At 39.6% G+C, this 20,202-nt stretch overlaps 2 protein-coding genes across 2 annotated transcripts in view; both read left to right on the forward strand.

The window, feature by feature from the left end:
* The window catches only part of spire2 (spire-type actin nucleation factor 2), a 57,830-nt gene extending 55,170 nt beyond the window's left edge, over window positions 1-2,660 (forward strand). Inside the window, exon 15 of the mRNA XM_061721271.1 lies at window positions 1,267-2,660. Coding sequence (XP_061577255.1) covers window positions 1,267-1,669 — 403 coding nt within the window. The 3' untranslated portion in view covers window positions 1,670-2,660. The remainder of the gene's footprint in view (window positions 1-1,266) is intronic.
* Window positions 2,661-10,283: 7,623 nt separating this feature from the next.
* sntb2 (syntrophin, beta 2) overlaps window positions 10,284-20,202 on the forward strand; it is a 31,229-nt gene continuing 21,310 nt past the window's right edge. Inside the window, exon 1 of the mRNA XM_061721273.1 lies at window positions 10,284-11,090. Coding sequence (XP_061577257.1) covers window positions 10,502-11,090 — 589 coding nt within the window. The 5' untranslated portion in view covers window positions 10,284-10,501. The remainder of the gene's footprint in view (window positions 11,091-20,202) is intronic.

Here is a 20,202-nt window from a genome sequence, read left to right on the forward strand (position 1 = left end):
CCACCATCTCTGGCCAACTGGGTCATCTGCAAAGCTTATCAGCTATCTTCTCTCGGCCTGGTAACACGCTGCTTTTGGACAAGTGGCTGCTGATTTAAACACAGCAAAAAGGGAAGAATATGAATGAATTGAAAAAACAACTAACATCTGTATCTGTGTACAACATAGCATGGCAATAGAAGTAGTGTAGCAGTGCTGCAACAATGTAATATACGTACGTGTTTGGTCAGTGTCAAACTCCCAGTTTAGCCTTTTTTAATCAGATTCCCAGATATCAGTAGCTCTTTAAAAGCCTCCATGAGGTTGATGTAAATTTACTATATTTGAGGACACTTGTATGTGACTCAGTGCATGACTCACTCCAGCAAGTTACACTCCGCTGTTACTATGAGATTATTGTAGGAACAGCTTTCTCATCAAGCATCAAGCGCCCACAAAGCCGTAATAGCTAACATGTGGATGATTTTATCTAAACACTCAACATATTGTTGTAGAAGACAGTTATCCACAAGAATAGATACCATAAACTACTTTTTAAAGATATTTTTCAGCGCTGGTAGGCTGACAGGACTCTCTTGTTACAGGACGGGAGCTTGTGGCAGTGAGAACACCAAACACCCCAAAATGAATCATATTGTTTTTTTATCATTCTTTTTTTTATTTAGTATAAAAGTAAACCAGATTTAGACCAACTTGTGACAAAGTGAAGGTTGTTTTTGTCTTCCTTAAAGACAGTTATGTCCATTCCAGGTCCCCAGAGCCCACAATGACAACTTTTTATATATATAGTTTTCGTCCATTACATCATGAAAAAGTTCAACACATTTTCCTGGATTTTTAGAAAGTCACCCACGAGAAATGGGATTAATTGTTAAGGAGAGTGCAAACATTGCTAGTAGGTTGGTGACAGTCTAAATACATTATTTTGTAAATATTAAAAGTTAATTCAGCCTGATAGCAACCTGGTTTACGTTCCCTTTGTGAGTCTGTTGCGTCTCAGTGGGTTGTTCTAATTGACATGCTTCATGTCTGCCATAGAGACTTTGGAGGGGGAGGTCTTCCTACAGCTTTTAAAAACATTGTTTTTCATCATTTGAAACTTTTGTTCTCTTTGAGGCATCTTCATCTCTGAAATTCATTAGACTGCAATGGCGATACAGTCATGAGTCATCTGCATAGTTGGTGCAAAAAAAATGAAGCGATCTTTACAGTGACAGCTTCATAAATGTATCTAAAGCCCTTCTCATCCTCTGTGTCCACCTGCAGGTCCCTGCGCAGTTTATCCCGCTGCTCGGTGGAGGAGGAGTTCCCCCACCTGTACGCTCACGGCTGCACTCTGCGGGACATCTGCGCTGAATGCACCAAGTTCGTGGCGGATGTCATTTCCTCCAGCCGCCGGAGTCTAGACATCCTCAACAACACCCCCAAGAAGGAGGCCAGAGCCGCCACTGCCCCTCAGAGACCGCAGCTGCAGCGCCAGTCCCACCTCGAGGCTTTTTCTCAACCAAACCCTCACCCTCAGTATTACCCGGCACCCCACCCACTAACACCGAGCCACCCGCAGACACTTCCCCCATCCTACCATAAACTGCAGCAGCCTCCCACGTCCATGCCCTCCCCTCTGCTGCATCTCCAGCGCAACAAGACAATCGACAACGTGAACCAGTGAGCTGACTGATGCACGTCGTGTCCCGCTCCGACCACACTGTGCACACACTCACAGGAGGAGGAGGCTTCTTTAAGACTTCTCAATGGTTAATGCGCAGCTGCAACAACTCACAGGACTGTCTGAATCGTTCAAATGAATATAAATGAAATGTATAAGCCAGTGGAGGGGGGGGGGGCTTTAAAGTTCTACAAATATTGCGGGACCGGAGCAGTAAATGCTTCTCTGAATGGTTTCGCTATATGTTAAAATCTGAGCAGCGTTTTCTGGAGCTGTGTAAAACCCTTTAGAGCAAGAATCCAGCGACTCTAATCCACATCTGCTTCACATAACTGCATTAGCTTCCATTTCTCACCACCTCACCCTTCACACACACACACACACACACACATGCACGCACGCGCGGATGCACAAAGCTATTCCCTTAATAAGGTTTCAGTAAGAAGCTCTCGCTCTATCTGCCTTATTTACTGCACCATGCTTTCACTCCCTAATACAGGGAGGGGGGCATCAAACGGAGGAGAAGGGCGATGAGAAGAGCTCTGAAGGCTGAGGGGGGGTGGGTACAAAAACAGCACTTGGGTTCGGTTGCTGGTGAAGTTCTGCGGCGTAGCATTAGCATTTTAGCCTTGTTTTTTTTTGTCATGAATGTAACTTAGAGAATTGTAAAATGAAAGGCTTGTACACTGCTAGATAACGTTTATTTTTAATCACCCAAGAAGGGATTTGTAACAAATGGCTGCTGCTACATAATAAAAGCTCCTCTGCAACGCTTGTAAAAGCTCCAGCTGGAGCAGGTCCAGTACGACGGTGAAGACACTGTGAATGTAACAGGTTGAAGCTGCAGGGCGCACCTTCTACCGGAGCAGCATGGCAACGCCGGCGTTGAAGCGAGCAGACCAAACTCCCGCCTCCCTCACTCCCCGTGGACGCTTGCAATCTGCTCTGGTTTTGTAGACACGACGCAAACTTCAGCTGGAATAAAATCTTCTGACGAACACAAGCGGTGCTGCATCTGCGAGTTTGTATGTTTCTCTGTGTTCAGCTGCTCTATGTAACTGAGTCGTTGTTTCTCTTTTTTCAAACATAAATCTCATCTGTAATCACGCACAAGCATGTCAAAGCTTCATACAAGAGTATTTCAGTCAAATTTAAAAATGAAAATCCATGTGTCAAACATTTGTAGCTGATAACAGAAACAAGCAAGAAGCAGTTAAACTAAACGTTATAGATTAGTCTTTGAGTTGGACTCAACTGCGTGACTGACATTTGCACATCTGCTCATTTGTAGAAAGTTAAGGGGAATTGATCACTTGGGAAAATAGTCCCAACATGACACTCCTGGTGGGGTCAAACAAAGGCCCATCAAGCAAATACTTACGTGTCTCCGTTGGACGGAGGTATGAGAATCTCACTGCTGAGTGACACCTGATTAAAATAAACTATTAACTTCAGAAAAAAATATTTCCCCTTTTGACTTTATCCGTCAAACAACATCTTTTTCATGTGATGACAACTTACAGTGAAGACTAAATAAAAAAATTGGGACATGCTTGGTTCAGAGTATCACAGGGATCATGAAATACTGCTCCCTATATATGTAAACATATCTTTACTGTTCATAGCTGTCAGTTTCACAGGGTTTAGTGAGTTGTTCGACTCCACCACCCCTTACTTTTTTTTTGTTTCTTTTGATATAGGTGCCCTGCTCTGTCACCATGCGAATGTAAATGTGGATACAAATCAGCTCTAAAGCCTATTACACCTTATGAAGGATCACACAGCTCCTGTGAAAGGGGTCACATGCACACACTGCAAATCAAGCTCACACCATCACAGACTAGACTGATAGAAACAATACTAGACTGGCTATTTAAGTCTACAAGCTTACATGTTCTTAGTCTGCGTATTGACTTCACACAGTGGGAACTGATCTTGTTACAAGTGGCCCAGCTTGTCGACATATAAACTGAAGATAGTAAAGCTGAGGTGGAGCAAGCAAGTGGTTCAAAATGGTGTCGATATTCCTGTCACATATAAGCTTGATAAACCAATGTCAGTTCATTCCTCCGTGCTTCAGTTTTTTACAGGCAAGTGTTAACAAGTTTGTTTCTGTAATGGCTCCTTTAAGAACTGTCCTAAAGATATATTTCCAACTTCTGAATGAATGAATAAAGGAAAGCACCAATTAAGAGTTGGATTTCATAGCTGGGATATAAACAATTAATAAAAAAAACACACCTCAAAAAGCACTATTAGCCAATTTCTTTCTTTAATTTAGTGGACCAACTATGAACAAGAATAGGTACTTAATAGCGAAGCAAAAGAAAGAGAGAGAGAGCAAAAGTGTTTCAGTGATTCATCCAGAGATACAATGAATGCAGCAGTATTTGAGGTTGTGGACAGAAATCCTAAGTGGAGGCAAATTCTGTTTTTGCAATTAAATGTGACACTAGTGTTTGCCAAAGTCTACACTGTGGGCAGGATCAAAGCAACTTCACAATCTGTATGGGAGACATACCCAGGATGGTATGGTACATCTGGAAAGTCTCCTGCCAGTGTCCAACATCAGCCCCTCTATATAAACACACTGCCCCTTGGTCACTTATGTAAAGGAGGTTTATGTAGGGCACTGTGAAGTGTGCTTATCAGCAGAATTAACTTTTGGACACTTCTAGGGGTTATTTTATATATGTAGTTTTCGTCCATTACATCATGAAAAAGTTCTAAAATTTTCATATACCGTATTTTCTGGACTATAAGCTGCACCTGTATATAAGCCGCATCCGCTCTATTTAAAAAAAAAGATATGCAAGCCGCAAATATTTATGTTGTTAGATTAGACATTTACTACATGTACAGAACCATTTTGAACTGTAAATGATGTACATGTATGTACCTAAATAGATCCTTTCCTAACAGTGTCTTTTAACACGGCAGCAACTTTGCTGATTAAAACTGGACAGAACCGAGAGAAAATAACCAGTATTTATTTATCTATTTATCTGTTTCAAATCTGCTTCTACCTACTTCTATCTGCTAAAGAAGAAGTAGCGTATTCTTCTTTGCATTTATTTTGTCTTAGTTTTTATTCTAATTCCGGTTAGAGCGCCCGAGCGGTGGAAGAAAAATCCACAGAATAGCTGCACCTTTGTATAAGCCGCATGGTTCAAAACCTATGAAAAAAGTAGCGGCTTATAGTCCAGAAAATACGGTATATATATATATATATATATATATATATATATATATATATATATATATATATATACATATATATATATATATATATATATATATATATATATTCTGGCAGTGTATCACACACACTTTATCCCATAATGCACTGCACCACTACATTTAAATCAATCACGGCAGTCATGGGACTGGCTCCTGGTTATGTGTTTCAGGATGCTACATACTAAAGACCATTGGGCCAGTATCTGGTTCATGCTGTATATTGTTTTGTTAAGTCTGTATGCTGAATTTGGGTGTGAAACAGCTTTTCGAGATGAATAATTCTACCCAGAGCTGATTCTGCAACGTTACAAACTCTGATTTAGTAGTTTAGTTGGTAGTCACTTGACACATCCAAAATATATCCTCACAAGCTCTCAATCTTGTCAAGGACAGAAACCCTTGCAATGCTTGGAAATTTTGTGTTTAGATTGGTAAATTGGCCAAGAGATTTTCATTTCATTTATTGATTCATTCCAGACATGTCAAAACCCTTGTATAGAGCATAACAACGTTAACACCAGTATGAATCTATTAGGGGTGTAACAATATATCGTGCCACAAAATTTTGCGGAACAAAAACGTCACGATACGTGTCGTGGAGGAGACAAACTGTAGTGCGATATTGGGTTATTTATATGAATATATTGTGTTTACTAGTAACATCCTATTGGTGCAGCGGGATCACATGACGACCGCGCCTCGACCCGCGGACCAAAATCTTACTACGCTCAGAAGAAACTAGTACCGTTTTGCGGCCCCGATCACGGGACTCTTGGAGGGTTTTGAGCTCCGAACTTTTACTTATAAGGTGAGCATGAATCAATCTTTTTTATGAAGTAAAGATTGTGTCGTCCCCAAAGGTGGGAGCGGGTTGAAACGATAACGGGGTTCGCCTTATGGCCTCAGGCATGTTGCATTTGGAGTTTGGGACTTTTTATAGCTTATGTACCATATTTACATTTATTTATTTATTTAATTTTAGTTGTCGAGATTAATGTTGAAATACAATTTTGAGAAAATTCGAAATTTTGCCTTTTTCTCGACATTTCGACTTTTTTCTCGACATTTCAATTTTTTTCTCAGCATTTCGACTTTTTTCTCGACATTTCAACTTTATTCATGAAATTTTGACTTTTTTCTCAACATTTAAACTTTTTTCTCAACATTTAAACTTTTTTCTCGACATTTCGATTTTTTTCTCGACATTTCAACTTTATTCATGACATTTTGACTTTTTTCTCAACATTTCAACATTTTTCTCAACATTTCAACATTTTTCTCAACATTTCGAGTTTTTTTGTCGACTTTTCGACTTTTTTCTCGATATTGTACTTCAACATTAATCTCGACATTTCAACTTTTTTCTCGACATTTCAACTTTTTTCTCGAAGTTGTATTTCAACATTAATCTCAACATTTTTACTTTTTTCTCGACATTTCTAAATTTCTGGAGAAGAAAAAAGTCAAGTCATACATGACAGAAACTATTCAGTTTGTGGCAAAATATTTTGACTTGTATGAAACTAAAGATGCATAATGCAAACCTGACATTTACTTTTAGTTCAGTTTGTGGAAAATGGTCGGCCTGGCCTGCTCTTTAAAACGTAAACAGTTATAAAGCATTACAAACTGTAACAATAGGGCAAACGCACAGCATTGTTTTGTATTTTGTGTCTTTCAAATAAAAGAAAATTTTTTTCAGTCATACGTTCCTCATTCAAGGTTGTTAAAAAAATACTGCTATAATATCGTATCGTATCATTATCGTGACCTCAATATCGTGTATCGTACTGTATCGTGACATGAGTGCATCGTTACACTCCAAGAATCTATGTACCTATATACAAATATACATACACATATATACACGTGCATACACACACATTTTGATCATTAGAAAATGTATATATATATATATATATATATATATATATATGGCGGATCTATTTTATCTGAATGTACACAAAATAAATAAATCTATAATAAATAAATCTATACCCAATGTGCACACACACATACCTATATACATGCACATGCATAACAATACACATGTGCATACAGATTGTTCAATTCTGAAAGAGAACATATTATGAATGTATATTTAAAATCTCAAAAACTGACAAAAAGCATGGGAAGTTATGATTTTGCTTATAGTGTAGTCTTACAGAGAACACTACAGACTCACCTTCACTTGAAGAGAAAATGAAAATCTGTGGTGGGGAAATATTAAGTTAGTTGAATTGACAAAGATGTCCCCATGCCATGTGCTCCTTTTGTGTTTGTGTCTGCTGTGTGACTGCAAGGCCCTACACTACTGATGAGGAAGTGGGAGTTTACAGTAGGTACTGTAGGTAGGAGGAGTAAGACGGCTTTGTCCCCATCGGCGGATCGATAATTCCTGTATGGAAGCTCTGTCCCTTCGGGTCATGAATAAATCACGTATAGGTCTGGTGTCTATTGGCTGTCTCCTGCTGTCATCCAGAGTTCACTCTACAGACACCTGCCTGACTTCAAGCTGCTTTCTGTAAACCATATCAGGAAAAACTGTGATTATACTTTCACAATAAAAGCACACTAAGGTAACGTGAATTACCGTCAAGTCTTGGTGTGTAACATAAGGCCCAATTTTTAATAAACTTTCTATTTTAGAATTATAACTTGATAAATATAATCATTACCCTAACACTTTAAATGAACTCTCTTAATAAAGTACATTTCTCCTCTGCTGAAGTCACACCAATCACAATTCAACTTTATCTGATCTCTTTTATTAAATGATACGTGTCCACAAAGCTTTTTAAGTGGCATTCAACAGAGTCAAGATACTGTAATAATACTTATAAACATCCCTGGTAAACTCAAGACCAATAAAAATGATGAGCCAAAAAGTCAGTTATTGAAAAAACAAGTATTGTAATTTTCTTACTGTCATTGCTGTTAATGCTATTTCACTTTGATATAAATCAGATTTTTTTAAATATCAAACAGAATGCTTTGATTACCAACTAATTAAATATGTTGACTTTTGTGTTGTAAATTAAAATTGCATAAGCCATGAGAGTGAGACTTGTTTTTATTTTGTAATATTGTTTGCAGTTTGTACCTTAGCTTTTTTAAATTCATTTTATTTAAATTTTTTATGATTTTAAACAAGTCAGAAGGTGGCAGTGAAGACGAACTAGTCACACAATTCTAACTTGCTCAAGTTTCTTAACACTTTTTAAAAGGCAGTTTTAATATCATAACTTTTAATTATTAAAGTGTTTATAAAATCATGCATAGAAAATAAACCTATTAAGAGTATATACAACGGCAGAAAGTGACGTGTGCGCTCTTAATAGTACGTCCAAATTAATGCACACTACTGATGTTTACTCAAAAGTGTGCCGAACTTAAGTACGGTATACTTAGTATGGCATTTCGGACGCACCGCATCAATCCACACTAATAAATTTCTCCGGAATGAGTATGGATAGTGCATACTATTAAGTACGTTCTAATGTTTCGGACGCATTAAAAAAATCTTGCATACTCATTTTGCATACTCATTAGGGTGGAAGTATGCAATTTCGGACGCAGCCCTTTAAAGGAGCTTGAGGCAAGAATAAGAAATGAGACTCATTAGCGCCACGACGACCGTCGGGGGTTACTGCAGCCAACAGCGAAGCCGGCACGGGAGAACGCGCATGCAGCGTCATTTGACGTCACATCCGCAGGACAGTGCGGGAAATTCGGGCCCAGAATTGCAGCACATTTTGCAGCACACAGCCTGTTCAAGGCAACGGAGAGATACACTAGAGGGCTCATCTTTTTGGTTTGGAACGCTTCATCTGACATTATTACTAGAAAACTTAAAACGTATACGCATTTTTTTCATAAATCCTGCCTCAAGCTCCTTTAAGGTCTCGGTTTAAGGCTGATTTTTTGGTTCCGCGTTACACCAACGCAAAGCCTACGGCGTAGGGTTACGCGGCGACGCACACCCTATGCCGTAGGCTACGCCGTCGATGTAACGGGGAACCATAACCAGTACTCGAGTTGAGGGGGGATGAGGGGGGATGAGGGGGGATGGCATCCCCCCTGAAATAAAAACAGTCCAAATCATCCCCCCTGTAAAACTGCCATCCCCCCTTTCCATCCCCTATGTCATTTCATCAATGAATGTGGTTTTACTGCTATTTCAACATTTAGAGTCATCACCAGAAAAATAACACCAGAAAAATTACTTATTTGACAATTTTCACCTGTTTCAAGTAAATTTTCACTTGAAATGTAGGAAATTCTGCCAGTGGGACAAGATTTACCTTCTTATACAAACAAAAAAATCTTGTTCCACTGGCAGATTTTTCTACTTATTTCAAGTGAAAATCTACTTGAAACAGTTGAGAATTGTTGTTTTTTCCAGTGATGAGTCTTGTTTTAAGTGTAATGAGGTTTATTTTTTACTAAAATGAGACATTTTAACTAGAAATAAGACAAATATTCTTGTTAAGATTTTGAGTTTTTGCAGTGATCCATTTTACTTATCCTGTGAAGGACAGAGTCATATTGATAAGTTCAGAAAACTGTTTTTTATTGTTGTGTTTTGATGTATTTGATGTAAGCCCAGTGGATATTTAAAGCTTACAGAAGGCTGCATTTAACTGCTGCTATGTAATTCCTGCAGTATTTCTGCAGGATTTTGGTCAGCGCTATTATTATATTATTTGTATTCAGCACAAATTATCTGTCCCCATATGATAGGTTGTGACTGTCCTTTTTTTTCCTGTTCTGCGGAAGTAAAAGGATCATGTTACTGACCTCAGCTGAGCTTTTACAAGTGTGGATGTGTACTTTAATATGCCTCAAAGTTAATTAAAACAACTTGTGCTGGATTTGATTCGTGACTCATCCTTTTTTTGCATTAAATAACTGAAAGTAACTTTTACTCAAATTACATTTTAAATTAAGTACTTTGTACTTTTACTCGAGTACATTTTTAGATGAGTACTTTTACTTTTACTTTGAGTAGGATTTAAGCAAAGTAAAGATACTTTTACTCAATTACAATTTTTCAGTAATTTTTCCACCTCTGGTTTTGATGTATTTGATGTAAGCCCTGTGGATATTTAAAGCTTACAGAAGGCTGCATTTAACTGTTGCTATTGTCATTCCTGCAGTATTTCTGCAGGATTTTGGTCAGTGCTATTATTATATTATTTGTATTCAGCACAAATTATCTGTCCCCATATGATAAATTCCACCATCCCCCCTGATTTTATTTTACAACTCGAGTACTGACCATAACGATCATTATCCTTTTATTGTGAAAGTCTGGGGCGGATTCCCCTCATTGTGTGACAGTGAACTCCCCGGTGGAAGTTGCCCAGCTTACGCTGCAACTCCACAACAATCTCTCCGAGTTTGACCCAGAGCCACTTGTTGTGTAGCTCTCCCTCCTTTCTGGGACCCCTCCACCTCCACCCTCCACCCTCCGCCCCCTCTCCCCTCTCCCTCCGCGGGAGTGGGTGTGTCGATGCGGGCCAGCGCGGCCGGGGCTGCTGCTGCTCTGACGGGGGAAAGTAAAGTTGGTGATGAGTTCAGAGTGAAGCAGGGATGGCGGTGTGGACCCGGGCGGACAAACACGGCCAGCTGGACCTGCTGCTGCGGGACCGCTGGATCCGCGTGGCGGCCGAGCTGAGCCGGGAGACGCTGGCGCTGACGGCCGAGGCGGAGGCTGCGGGGCCGGGGGGGCCGGGGCCGGGGACCGGGGGCGGCCGCTGGGACTCCTGCTCCCCGCCCGCCCCGGCCGGCCTGAGGAACGGCCTGGCCAACGGGACGGACCCGGGACCCGGGCCGGGGAGCCGCTACGGCTACGGCAGCCCCGGGCCGGAGCTCGGGGGTCCCGGGGGCTGCGACCCCCCCGGCCCCCCCGGCAGCCCGGGCGGGGGCTCCGAGGCGCTGCGGAAGGTGCGGGTCGTCAAGCAGGAGTCCGGCGGGCTGGGCATCAGCATCAAGGGGGGGCGGGAGAACCGCATGCCCATCCTCATCTCCAAGATCTTCCCGGGGCTGGCGGCCGACCAGAGCCGCGCTCTGCGGGTCGGGGACGCCATCCTGTCCGTGAACGGGAACGACCTCCGGGAGGCGACCCACGACATGGCGGTGCAGGCGCTCAAGAAGGCCGGGAAGGAGGTGACGTTGGAGGGTGAGTGGGGCCACGCGAGGCCGGGGATTTGGAAAAGGCCGAGGTCAGACTCCCGAGCTGGGAGTCTCACCCACTTCTGCAAGTTGTTTCTTATAGATGTAGTTTCTAGTGCAACACCTACAGGCGAATGTCCATGCAAAACCATATAAAAATATGTAAAACCACATGTTGGAGCATGCAAGTAGGAAGCAAACTCAGCAAGTAAAAAAGAAACTTAAATGTGTAGAATAGAATAAACTTTAATGATCCCCCAGAGGGGAAATTCACTTGTGCAGCAGCAAACATACACACGCTCAACAATTTTTTACAAAATATACACAAAAGTATGAAAAGGTATAAAAAAGTATATCCTAAAAAAAAAAAAAAAAATAGCTAAGTAATTAAAAAGAGCAATATAAAAAATGAGCAATGTCCAAAAGAAATACTAAACCCGAAAAACGATAATTAGTTTAGTTTAGTTTATTGTTTTGCACAGTTTTTAAAATATATACAGGACATATCAATGATAAACACTATAGGTGCAGGAAGAGGCAAAAAACCCAATGGGCTTATTTGAAGCCTCCACCGAAGATATTCAAATTTCATGTCAAGATTAACATACAAAAAAACAGAAAGTAAAACTACACAAAAGTGATGGCAAACTAATAATGCAATATATAAATAATAAAGAATAAAGACAAAAATGCTCAAATAATACATGTGCAAAGATACCAGTGATGTATTTAGAGGGAGAAGGATCTTGCACTTTTAAACTGTACTTGTGGAGTGACGTGAGCTATTACTTGAAGGGAAAGCAATTTACAAAAATTGTCTAAAAACTAGTGACTTACTAGTTATACATTTAAGATTTTCTTTTTACATATCAACTGAGACTTCTATTTAACATTTTTTTTAATGCCTATTTCAGGACTGTCACATTTCCAGATTTCTCCACACATGTTCACTATGTTTGCAATTTTGAAGACAGGCAGTTGTTTGCTTAACAAGTTATAATAAACATACTCATATAGGCACAGTCCAGAGTTGATCTATGACTAGGAGGAGAAGTGAGACTTGAATTAAATCAACTGAGCACAAAGCCTTTGGTTTGCGTAAACAGGAATATAACCACATTTGTGGTCACAAAGAGTTAAATGTTATTGTCTGCATTTGAATGATTGATAAGAGGTCACTGTAAACATGAGCAGACAAGGTTTGTCCCTGTAGATGCACTGGTTTTGTCTTCACACAGAAAGTGTCTCCTTTTTTAGATTTGCAATGAAATTTGTCAGAAACTGGAGCTGAATTTAGCTGAATTAGCTGAATTTTTTTTTTATTAAATGAAACGAACTTGTAAGAAGTTAATGCATTTGTTTTTGGGGATTGGGAATTTTACAGAAATTTTAAAGTTGTCGAAGGCTCAGAGAAAGTTCTCTATCAAAAACAAGTGTAAGCCTATCACGACTCTCTAAGCTGTCTGACAAAGGAAGTTTCTTACCGACTGGTGAAGAAGGATTGGGATTTGATAGCAAAGGAGACAACCTTTTTTTAGTTTTGCCAAAAAGTTCTTTTAGCTAGTTTTTGACAATTTTGGAAAGGCCAATAGGTGCTGTATGCATTGGAAATTGTGTAAATTCCGGCAAGCATTTATTTAACACGGCTGATTACAAAGCATTTTCTTGTGAGGTTGAACATCTTATTCAGAGTTGAGACTCTTTCCAGGCTCCAAGCCATCCGTTTGTGGACAAAATGCAAAAGTTCAGGCCAGACGGCGTGCAGTAGTGGTAGCTATGGGCAGGTTATAGCTGTGATAGAATAAAGGTCTCATCATATAGATCTGTGAAAGAAACCATGTGGCTCTTCGGGTTATTTATTAATGTATCTTTTTGCATTTAAAGAGGCGGAGGGATCAGTACTGTCTTACATGAACGAGTGATTCCTATATCATCAAATTGGGAAGAAAATAAAAGTAAAAAATGAACAACCATCTTAATTTTTCTCTTTGGGTTGTTGAAGTTAAATGATTTAATTTTATTCTCCCAAGGTTTTATTCACAGTCGGTGATCACTACACTTTGTACTCGGCTTATTAATGTCCGACTTGAGTCGTCATCTCCTCCCTTTGACGACACTAGTTAGTCTATCTTATTTGCTCCAACATGCTTAAATTACGCTCTATTTTTAGCAGTTTTTTCGACAGCTTGTTCCATATTCTCTTCTGGGCTACAGTGAAACACAGCCACTAATTGGTGTCATTTAAGGAAGGTGGATCACCGATACGCTTGTCTCCAAGAATGCTATTGGATAGGCAGTTCCACAAAATGTATTTAATTTCTGCTGCAGGTTAAATGTGCAAACATAATTTATTCAGCAGTTATCCAATTGAAAAATTTTTTTAGGATTCAAATGGCATATTACCAGGTTTATTCGTATTCTGTTGCATAGATATCCAAAGAGAAGAGGAGTAAGACTAAAGGTCATGTACACACGTACACACACAGACTAAATACATAGACAATAACCCCAGATCTCAGAACTAAACACTGTAAAATGTGGATGTCATGCTATTTCTCGGGGTGATAATGGAGCAGCGCAGGGCACACATGGAGTTGCATTCAGATCCCAATTTGTAGTGGTTTCTATTCAATCTCTCAAAAAGTTGAAAAAGAGCTGATTACACGCAGAGAGGCCACAAAGCCCTCGGGGTTTGGAAACTTTAGGGCCAGGAACAGCTAAATGCAGTGTTTAATGGGTTGGAATGAGTGCTGGGCGAATGCTGACGAGCATGAATTGTAGGAACTAATCAATGTGCCACGCATTTCCACAGAAAATCAGGGTTATTTTGTTCTTCCCCAAAATAAACGGACTTGAATGTGATCGACTTTGAACGTTCCACTTTGCTAAAAATAAATAAATAAATAAAGACGATGGAATCTGTGTGAAATGGTTTAACTTTTGCCCCAATCAGAAATTATTCAGAATATCTTACAGATGCAAAACTACAAAATGTTTCTGACTGAGGCAAGTGTCAGTTTGAATCTGTTGCATTTGGCGTCCGCATAAAATGCATCTCCAGTGACCCCCCTGCAGGTACAGTCAGGAGAATGAGCTGCTTGCTACCAGAGTTCAGACCTCTGCTTGCAAGAATGTGTCATCTGTCTGTCACTGTGTTGTTTGTGGTTCTCCCACGGCTCTGAGAAGGGAAGAGCGGTCACTCTGAACGAAGCTTGAGGTTCCAGACCGCTGTGCGAGTACACAATACATAAACTCCCAGATATCCTCACAATTAGCTGAGGAGCCCCACATTCCTGACCTCCACTCACAAGTGCTCATTTAGGGCAAAGGTCATCGCTGGTGGCTCGGACCTGTATGATTCATGTTGCTCTGCAGTCGCAGTACACTGTCAGCCATTTTTATTGTTTGTGATGCAGGGGATGCTGTAAAGTTGCAACATGCACACACTTAGCAGAAAGAAAGCCAGCCCTTATTTTGATAATTTAATTATTATTAAATGGCAAGTATTGTTCTGTTCTGGCTCTGTAACTGCGAATATCTGATGTTTTTATTTGTCCCAGATGACTGTGAAAGGAATGTTTTAGGATCCTGAGCCTTTACTTACAGACAGAACAAGATGTTTTACAGCAGGGCAGTTTTGAATGATGGAAGTTATACCAGCAATGTCTCACTTTTGCCCTTGAGTGAAAAGATTAACAGATGAATCCATATCAAATGTGATTGGTAGTTGCAGTCCTGAGATGATGGATGCAAGAGAACTTTTAACGGACCGCCAAAAGAGTTTTGTCATTATAAGAAGCACATTCCCTTAGTTGGAAAAATAGGTTTCCTTAAATAAAATTAATAAACCCTGAAGGAAGCTGTTGGGAGGCAAATCGTTTCTGTCCCTGTCAGCACAAAAACCCAAATATAAGAGGTGGCAGAAAATATAATAATTTTTATACAGTATGTATGTATATATATATATATATATATATATATATATATATATATATATATATATATATATATATATATATATATATATATATATATATATGAATGAGAGAGAGAAAGATAGCGATAGCTCATTGAGTTTTTGATTATTCCAGCAAAGTAATTTACACAGGTAAAAAAAAATGTATGAACAACCACTAACATCTGACCTTTAAACTTAAACTTAAACTTTATTTATTTGTATAGCGCCAAATCATACAATATAAAATGCAACACATGGTGCTTTACATGCAGAATAAAATAACAATAAAAAACACAATTTAAAACATTCCATACGACCCCACCCCCCACGCGTACACACACACTCACTCACACTCATATACCTGTGCACACACTCACACGCCCACACCCACACACACACACACACAATAAGTGGACTGGTGACATGGCTTAGCACTAACGATCCAGGTGAGGAAAACACTACCTATGGGTGGCCGTCCACACCGAGAGGCATCACCGACCACGACCACCAGAAGCATCCCCACAGAGACCCCCCCAACCCGGACAGACCGGGGCAGACCCCACACAGAAGGTGGAGCCCCCCCCCAGCTACCCAGGCCTGAGGGATCCCCATGACGACACCCCCATGGGCGGAGCAGGCACACCTCCCAGTGTGAACGACCCCCCTGAGGAAACACTGGAGCTAAAAACTAAAAGATTAAAAGAAAGTAAAAAATGCCTAAAAGTGTAAAATTTTAGAGAAATATATATATAAAACTTAAGATGAATAATAAATAACATAAAGTAAAAAGTCACTAAAATGGATTAAAGTTTTAGAGATGATAAAAGAGCTAAAGAAGTACACACAATACATAGCTAAAAACACTAGGTAAATGAGATCACATAAAAGCCAAACTAAAAAGGTGTGTCTTGAGCCTCCTTTTAAAAATATCAACATTCTCTGCGGCCCTGAGGTTCTCTGGCAGGCTGTTCCATAAAGAGGGGCCATAATGGCTGAATGCAGCCTCACCGTGGGTTTTGGTCGCGGTTCGGGGAATGGTTAAAAGGCCGGTACCAGAGGACCTCAGGGTCCGTGAGGGTTGATACAGTAAAAGCAGATCAGATAAATAAGATGGCCCAAGACCGTTAAGACACTTAAAAACCAGTAAAAGAACCTTAAAATCAATCCTGAAACGGACGGGGAGCCAATGCAGCGATTTTAAAACAGGTGTAATGTGCTCCCGCCCTCTGGTCCTCGTCAGCACGCGAGCGGCTGAGTTCTGTAATAGCTGTAAGTTCTTAATACTCTTTTTAGGAAGACCAGAGAGCAGGGCATTACAATAATCTAAACGACTAGAGATAAAAGCATGCATCAGCACCTCCGTGCTGGCCTGAGAGAGAAACGGGCGGACTCTGGCTATGTTCTTAAGATGGTAAAAACCTATTTTCGTGATATTCTTTATGTGTGGAATAAAAGTGAGCTCAGAGTCAAAAATAACACCCAGGTTCTTTACACGTTGCGAAGGTTTAAAATCTTGTAGTTTTGGTAAAAGTTTCTCTCTCCGGCCTTCAGGACCAATAACTAAAACCTCTGTTTTGTCCTGGTTGAGCTGTAGGAAATTATCTGCCATCCATGACTTAATATCTAAAATACAGTTAAAAAGTCTTTACTGGGACAGAAGGTTTAGTTGACATTCATTCCCCAGTCAAATTAATCTGCAAAGCTTGTATTTCAGCTTTAGATCCAACAGGATACCTGGGTTTACGTGGTCATTTAGACTGAGCCTGCTGCAATGGGGGCTGAGCTTACTCTTTATTTTATTAACAAACTATGACTGACCGTAGCATCTCACACGGAGACTCTGAAACCGACAGCAGCACACGTACGTTCAGAAAGTTGAAAGGTCTTTTCATCATTGGTAATATGCTGTGACTGAAATGGCACAGGCGATTGGTGTGTATTCACCGCTGCACTGGCTTAAAAAACATAAAAACCAAAAAATCCCTCACTTATTTCTGTGTAAAGATTATCTAACAGTTAAGACACCCAAATTCAGTATTCTGCTATTCAAATAAGCCGCAGAGCTTTCTCTGAAGTATAAAACAAAAATGATAATAGTAATTGAAAACAAAACCCAGGAATAACCTGTCCCCTCCCTCACTGCACCTTATCTGACATCAACTGCAACTGTTCCCTGGGTTTATTTGTTCTTGTTGTACTAAAAAACAACCCCTTCATCATGTCTACTTTGATTGCAATCCAACAAGATCATGTTATCCTATTTAGAACAATTAAGTCTCAGATTTAATCATAGGTCAATGATCTTGTTAAGTGCTTGAATACAAAAGGGGCACGGAGTTAAAGCCACAAGTGAAACTTGAGTCTTGAGTATAAATGTCCGAAGATTAAAGACGCCTCTTTTGACCTCCGTCGTACATTTTTGGTAAATATAAGACATTAAATAACTGTTCAGTTGTATACTTCTGTCATCAACTGATATATTGTAGGACCTCGTTTAAGCAAGAAGCAGAACTTACTAAAATAAAGAAATAAAGAAACAATAAGGCATCTGCAGATCTGTAATTATAACAGCTAAAAATGACTAAATTATGAGCATTTACCAAATACCTGGATTAAACACTTCCTCCTACACACATCTAAACTTTTTTTAAAGACTCTGAAGCCTGTGCATTTCATTTTTTTCAGTTATCTATTTTCATCTCTTCAACTTTAACTTTTTTTGAGAGAAATGGACATAAAGCCAGTCTAAATATTGTACCAGGTAGTAAAATGAAACTTTGGATTGTATAGGAACTACTGAATGCTATCGGAGCAGGGCTGACTCTTGAAGTCTTCCTCAACCTTGAAATCTCTTGAGGAACCCAAACCTTTCTTCAAACAGCTCTTCCTCTAACATCCCACCTATACTTTGCACTGCTGCATCTGTTAGTCCTTTACTTTGTCCTTTAAATAAGTGCAGCACTTGTTGCTCCTGCTGAAATTTCTTATTAATTGGATCACTGTTCGGGCTATACATGTTTGGTTTGTGTTTTTAATTTTGGTTTAAAAATAAATAAAAGCATGGTAGACGACAAACATCAGTGTTTTAAATGTCTTATGTTCAACTCTTTAATACATTTTAAGTGTATAAATGGGATACGGCAATGTGTCACTTGGGTACAGGTGGAGGGTTCTTGCTTAAATGATTTTTTTTTTACCAATGACTAGAAGATGTATGTATCCCAGACATGCTGATTAACCCCCCCCTCCTACTATGTGACTGAGGCATCATCCCTCATGTCCATCAGATAAGTTGAAGCCTGCTGCAGCATCATGTTGGCTCAATGGTTGATGGGAAGAAGCAGTCTAAGCCGTTTTGTGAGAGTAATTAGAGGAATAAAAAAAAAAAAGCACATACCCGACACAAAGGGCATTGATGAAATGGGGACAGCCCTGACGAGGAGCAGTTCTTGTCTTTTGAGCCGACCGTCTGTTCAGTGTGTTGGTTACCGTCCTCATGGGGCAGGAGCTGCAGTGAACCATGAGTCTGCACGCAGCCAAATAGGGCACATCATTTTATCAGCTGTGTCTCTGTATGAGCTCTGCTGCCTTTGATATACATCCACAGACACGTCCTTCTGTCGGGAGAATTAAATGATCTCACGATAAAAACAGAATTACACCTTACACTAGCATGGGGATCCACATGCTTTTTTATTCATTCAGTTATTTTATTTATTTTTTTACAACACTTTTTGGATTCCATGAACTTTTTCGTCTCAATTTGACATCTTTTTGTGGCCCTTCTTCTTATTCTGTCTTTTTGCCATCATTTTGCATCATCAGTTTTGAAAGACTCACTTTGTCATATTGTATGCTATTTTTCTATTCTATTTCACGAGTGCTTTTGCATCACTTTGTAGCATTTCATGCTTATTTTCCAGGTGTTCCATCTCTGTTCTCATCATCATTGTGTTTCCCATTATGTTGCATCTTTTTGTGGTCCTGCTACTGCATTTCACTGGTTCTTTTATGTGTCTTTGCAGTTATTCTGCATCTCTGTGTGTCTGCTAGAAACATATTTGTGATCTGCTCACAAATATCTGGACCCGCTTGTTTGGTCATTTTTATATCACTTTTACTTTATTTTAACTCTTATATCCATTTTTTTGTCTCTTTTTTAGTATAACTGGTAATTTGTGACAGAAGTTTGTTAATTGCCTTAAAGTAAAAGCATTTGCAGTGTGTTTAAACTTTTTCTAAGATTTTATGAGCTCATCAGGCCAGTAATCAAGCACATAATCCAGCATCATTAACTTTGTCTTCCACTGTGAGGATATCATTTGTTGTTTTTGTTCTGAAGGTCTACAAGAAAAACACATTTTTAAAGAAAATATGTGATCCTGTTTTTATTTAGAATAAAAAGTCTTAAATGATTAGTTACATTATAAACTCAGATAATTGATTACATCGTTAAATCATAGCCTTAAGTGTGAGACGGTTAATTGTCAAGTAACATTTCATAAATGTGACAACCCTATCAGGATGTGAAGGTCCTGTCCGGGGACTCGCTGCTCCTGATTTAGAACTTGCTGCTCCTGATTTGGGGCATGACTTTCTTTTTTTTTCTGCTATTAAAAAAAAAAAAATTGATGCTCTTGGTCTAAGGTTTTTTTTTTTGTTTTTAGATTTTGAATGGGTTGAACTCTCCTTGAAACTGGGTCATTGTTGTCTTGGACCCTTTGTGGTGTGAAATGAGGACATGAATCAGGACTAACTGGTCCTGACCTGCTGTGGGAGTTGGACTGGGTTTTGTGGTCTTGACTTAAAACTCTCTTGATTTGATTTTCTGTTCTTCACTTAGGATTCTTGAAGTGTTCTTATAAGAACAAAAAAGCATTTATTCAACAGTTTGCAACGCAGGCTATTCAAATAACACAATCCAATATTGAGATTCAGTTGTAGCAAAGGGAAGTCTTCACAACCTCAAAGCTCCTCATCACTCTGAATCTGGCTGCCTGGGTTTCTCACCTGTCTTCATTCCTGAATCTACATACTTCCTGGTCAGGACTGAAACTTGTGTTCCAGATTGTTGGCTGCACGTCTGGAAGTCTTGCAGCTGGCTTGATATGCGTATTATAAAGCATGTCCAGCTCTCCCATCCGCTGCCCCTCTGAATCCA

Source organism: Cololabis saira, chromosome 5, assembly GCF_033807715.1.
Source record: "Cololabis saira isolate AMF1-May2022 chromosome 5, fColSai1.1, whole genome shotgun sequence".
Lineage (NCBI taxonomy): Eukaryota > Metazoa > Chordata > Actinopteri > Beloniformes > Belonidae > Cololabis > Cololabis saira.